The sequence below is a fragment of the Haliotis rubra genome, unplaced genomic scaffold, assembly GCF_003918875.1.
Source record: "Haliotis rubra isolate DU_JTF1 unplaced genomic scaffold, ASM391887v1 Scf120, whole genome shotgun sequence".
Classification (NCBI taxonomy): Eukaryota; Metazoa; Mollusca; class Gastropoda; order Lepetellida; family Haliotidae; genus Haliotis; species Haliotis rubra.
In genome coordinates, this window is record NW_025765115.1 from 210,081 (window position 1) to 215,612 (window position 5,532).

General features: G+C 39.2%; 1 protein-coding gene across 1 annotated transcript; it reads left to right on the plus strand.

The window, feature by feature from the left end:
- Positions 1–1,145: 1,145 nt before the first annotated feature.
- LOC124263242 (40S ribosomal protein S6-like) lies at positions 1,146–5,532 on the plus strand. Its single transcript, XM_046697836.1, has 5 exons — positions 1,146–1,257; positions 3,269–3,400; positions 3,581–3,791; positions 4,542–4,691; positions 5,227–5,532. Exons 1-5 carry the CDS (start codon positions 1,252–1,254, stop codon positions 5,481–5,483), a joined length of 756 nt encoding a protein of 251 aa, XP_046553792.1. The 5' UTR covers positions 1,146–1,251; the 3' UTR covers positions 5,484–5,532.

Consider the following 5,532-nt stretch of genomic DNA (forward strand, 5'->3'; position numbering starts at 1 on the left):
AGTTTGTGAGCCCTAGTTACCTGTGAGGACTTGAGGGCAGGGAGAGACTGCAGCATGTGCTGTTGGTCCCACTGTGAGTACTGGGTCTCAGACTGGGAAGCTAGCACTAGGAAGTTGGATGGCTGGTCCTCATTGCTGTGCTCAGAATCTTCTATGTACTGATCCATCTTCAGCTTACATCAGTGTCTTACATCTGTAACAATACAGCACTCATGTCATTCTGTGTGTTCTTTCATTTTTAATTTGAATACATTCTACTTCAATTTATTAGTTCATCAAGTAATTTTGCTAAATTCCATCCTTGGTTAAAACCAGTAACTAAAACAGGCAGCTGAATCATGAACTCTTCCCTTGATACTATGATAGGATCAAAACAGACTGAACTCATGCTTTCCTTCTGCCATTATTCTTTTTAAGTCCCATTTTGTTGAGTCTAAACATTAAGCAATACTAGGCATGGTCTACAATCAATCTCACACCCATGTCTATGACATTAAACATCATTTTTGTGATAAAATTCACAAAGCTATTAAGGATCTGCATGAAGACAGATATGTCCGACATACACATAACTGATACTGTGTAAGACCAATGTCGTCATCTGTGACATGGTGCAGAGATCAATTGCCTAAAGTAAGGTCATTGCAAGATCATAAGCTGAGAACCATCATAAAGTATAAGCATAAGGTGTTGTCAATACTTAGAGTTGGCTGTAATCAAGCAGTAAATGTTTTGTTTACCTTTCGGACGTTCTGTACCGAGCGTACATAAAGCCTACAGCTCAACAATTATTCCTGGCAAGCAGTGACGGGTGGAAATTAATTCGTAAATCTTTGTAGCTGGCCTTTATATTATGGCAGAATAGTTGAGTTGTGTTTTCTATTACGTTTAATGTAGGTTTCATGCTGTGACATGACCAACTGTCATATTGCGAAACACATATCGCTGACGAGACACTCTCACTGAATCCTCCCCAAACTTCCCGCCACCATCATGAATAATCTCAATCTCATAGTGATTGATGTTGTATTTCCTTCACATTTGATTGTGCATTCCGAATGTTTCCCATTGTTTCTCAAAATCAAATATTAATGTCTTTTAGTTGAATTTAGCCTAGTTTGAAAACCTACAGTGATTGAAGTGAAACAAAACTGTACAAAATACCGAAAGCGTGAGTAGAGATTATATCGAAACTTCCGGTGCAACTTTCTTTTTCCGGTCGGCCATCGAGATTGGTCGTTACATCTGAGGATGAAGGTACACATACATTGACAAAACGCGGTGTTATTGCATCAAAATGTTTAAAATAAACCGCACAATCGAATGACAAGGCATTATGTTGTGGGATAGAATTCAAAATAGCTAAATACTGTTAGAAGTATGCACTTGATGTCTTTAGATTGTAAATAGCTTCTCCACTGACACATGCATGGGCCCTTATTTACATCGACATTGGTCCATGTATGTTATCCTGAAGAATTTTAATTTTGCAAGAGAAGACGCTGAATAGTACTATAGTATATGTATTTTATGTTTATGTATACATATGTAGGTACGAATGACAATATTCTCTCAATCCTTTGCTTCAACCCACCCTATGGTCATTCTCAGGATCAGTGCAGTGTTGAACGTTACTACTAATACTAGCTTTTGGGGTAGAGGTTAAGGCTGTCTTTGTTCACAACTGTCTTCGATGATTTCCTTGAGAAGGGATCTTTCAGTCCGTATATATCTCAGTGGGCTAGCACTATAAACCCAGCTTAAGTCTGGGCTAGTACAAGCAGCCGCACATGCACATACACACCCATGCATGCACGTCATATGAGCGAAATATTCTCAAGCACGACGTTAAACCCAATTTCACCTCATCTCCCCAAAATCATGAACATGGCCTAAATGTTTGCTTTATGATAATTAAGATCAGATTGTAGAAGCACAATAAAGATTGTACTGGACATTTTACTGGTTTAGTGGTTATTTCTTGATCAGAGGCTATCAAAACAGTGATAATGGAACATTGCTGTAGAGTAACGGAGCTACCAGTTATCATCATCAGTCCACTGGAGATCAGCAACGGTAGCAACCCAAGCTTGTAATATTGGTCTTTTTGTGATAACTGGTCCACAAAAAGTCTGGGTTTAGGCATCTGTACACAAATTCATGGGAAAATATTGTTCACAACATTTCTGTACAAACAATGTGTCGTTAAACCAAGTGTGGATAGCATACAGCAAAGTACAAGTTAAAAATTGACTAAGTTAAGATTGCTCCTGATGTTTCCCATTCAGAATCTTTAATATGGGATGCTGAACTTGTTTCTATGATTTGGTTTTAAAAAACCCAACTTAGAATAGGTAACAACATGAATCTTTCTTCTTTTTTATATGCAATTCTGTTTATTGTTTACAAATATATATTCTAGTTATGATTTAAAGTATGATACTTGTGTAAACAATTACATGAATATTGTTGCTCAAGACTAGGGGCATTGGTCCCTTTGAACATACAAAATTTACAACACTGGTACATTTACTGGAGAGATGCAACAAGTTTCATGTATCTTCTTGCAAAAGTAAATGAAACGATAATGTGGGGAGTGAGTGGATGAGTTTAGTCTTGAGCTAATCTGGGCATTCCAGCTACATGGCGGCAGTTTGTAAATAAGCGAGTCTGGACTAGAAAATCCAGTGATAAACAGCATGAGCATTGTTCTATGCAATTGGGACACAATGACGTGTCAACCAAGTCAGCAAGCCTGACCACCTGAACCTGTTCGATGCTTCTTACGTCAAGCATGAGTTACTGAAGAGTCTGTACATTGAGAAATCGATTTGCATAGTGGTTTGATTGAACTGATGAAGGGCAATGACTTTTTTCGCTGATAAAAAATTATTCTTTGGATACTGTGTGAACATTAGTATATAGACCAAGTCACTTTTGAGAGAGGAAACATTGTAAAACATGAAATGTTTGCCAGGGTTCATGTATGAATTTGATGACACTGTTGAATCAATCACCACTTCAAATATTTGTGACACATAATAAGCAATTTTCATGTCATCAGGGCGTAATCAGTTACATTCCATCCTCACAACACCATATCATCCCAAGTTGATGTATTGGGCTCCAGGAACACAAGAAGGCTGTGTGCAGCAGGGGAATCTGGAGTAGAGCATTGTGGACAGCTTAAACCTGTTCATCATTTCTGATGCTTGTAAACTATTATTTTTTTTGTCAATTCTAACTTGTTTCCATTTCATCTTTTCAGCTGAACATAGCTTATCCAGCCACTGGCTGTCAAAAACTGATCGAAGTTGACGATGAAAAGAAACTTCGGCCCTTCTATGACAAGCGTATGTCAGCTGAAGTGACTGCAGAAAACCTGGGTGATGAGTGGAAGGTAACCATTGTAGTGTTTATTTATCATTAGAATATTTTTTATTGGAAATTTGTGTATGAACAACCTTTTTTAAATGTTCCCAGACCATTTAAATCCGTATTGTAGGTTTACATCAAAGCAGTGGAATAAGTTAAGTGACATCTGAAGTTACACAATATCTTATTGATCTGTTTGTTCCAGGGATACCTCCTTCGCATCACAGGTGGCAATGACAAGCAGGGTTTCCCCATGAAACAGGGTGTCCTGACAAATGGTCGTGTGCGATTGCTGCTATCCAAAGGCCATTCCTGCTTCCGACCAAGGAGGAATGGTGAGCGCAAGAGGAAATCTGTCCGTGGATGCATCGTTGATGGACAGCTCTCTGTTCTCTCCATGATCATCATCAAGAAGGGTAAGGAACCTTGTATTGTTATGTGAAAAAGAAGTGGTTGAAGAACTGACTTCCACTGTTGTATTAGATGCTTCCCTTACCCCACTTCCAAGAAATATCAGTACTTATGTGTCAGAGATCACTTGTATTCACATCTTGTTGACCATGCAGATACAGGTACACCAGTTGGGGATAGAAATGCAATTGTTTCGAAGGGTGCCAGGTAGATAATTTCAGTGTGCCTTTGTGAAAATAAGTGATTTGACGATCCAGTTAAACAAATGTCATGCAAACCTGCAAATATGAGAGCTGGATTTCCTGGACACTATCATTGACTGTAAGAATAGTTCAGCTTCATTTGTCCCGGACCCATAAACTAACCACAAACTTATCCTAAACAGGATTTCCAGTTATGGGCACTGGGATTCAAAATTGCCATGTCCATTGTAAGCTGTGAGATTGAGAGTAGTAAACAGTTTAATGGGATGCAAAAACAGGTTTTGAATCATTTGATTTATCACACTATTAATCGTGATTAGTTTAAAGACGTTACAGTTTTAGTTGTGTAGGCAGCGTAAATCGAAACTTTTTGTCTGTGCCATTTCAATATTTACCATGCCATTTCAATATTTACTCTGTCATGGCATACAAATTGAGCACTATTTCGATCCCTGCCAGTACATGCAACATTTCAGAACCTGTGCCATCAGTGTTGGCAAATGGTTAAGTATTCAGTGTTCATGTTTAAGGGTTTTAATTTTCTGTGCACAGGTGACAAAGATATCCCTGGCCTTACTGACAAGACCATTCCCCGTCGTCTTGGACCCAAGAGAGCCAGCAAGATCAGGAAGCTGTTCAATCTGTCCAAGGAAGATGATGTGAGACAATATGTCATCCGAAGACCTCTGCCAGAGAAAGAAGGTTGGTTCTCCTTTTTTTATTACCTGTGTACTATTTTTGTGCATGCATGTCACAACTGTCATTGGTAAACGAAGCATTTGAACGCACTGTGATTGATGTGCAACTGAGAAGACAAGCTGCCCTTGCAAAAATAGTCAAAGCAGTAAGAATAGAACACCTTGCATCATGGGACTCTTGGAGATATTCAGATTACCTCGGCATCCAAAATGGTAGAGCACAACAGGGTTACAGTAGTTACAGTAGGTCATATCCTGTTGACATCACTGCTTACACATGATCAGTAGTTTTCTCGTCTTTTCTGACACACTTCTGTAAGATGTCTGATAAGTCTATTGGACTGAGCGCCCAGTGTTTTAGGAGACCTAAGCTTGTTTGATAAAAGTGTCTTGTTTTGTGCTTATTGTGCATGATTTGTTACTTCATTGTAACCTGTAAGACTTTCTAGTCACTCATACTGTAGGCCAGTGGTCAGTAGTGTTAGGTGTCTTTATTTGAAGAGCTTTGATCTAACTACCTGGTATATTACTGTTACCAGGCAAGAAGGCCAAGACAAAGGCTCCTAAGATCCAGCGTTTGGTCACCCCACTGGTGCTGCAGCACAAGAGACATCGCATGGCACTCAAGAAGAGGAGGAACGCTAAGAAACGCGAGGATGCTGCAGAGTATGCTAAACTTTTGGCTCAGAGAATGAAGGAGGCCAAGGAGCGTAAGAGGAGGAGATCCTCAAACTCAAAGAGCAGGAGTGAAAGCAAAAGCGAATCTACCAGCAAAGATGCTAAGGCCAAGAAGTAAATGACCTATAAGATATGAAGGGGAAATAAAAAAAAAATATGAAAAAAGA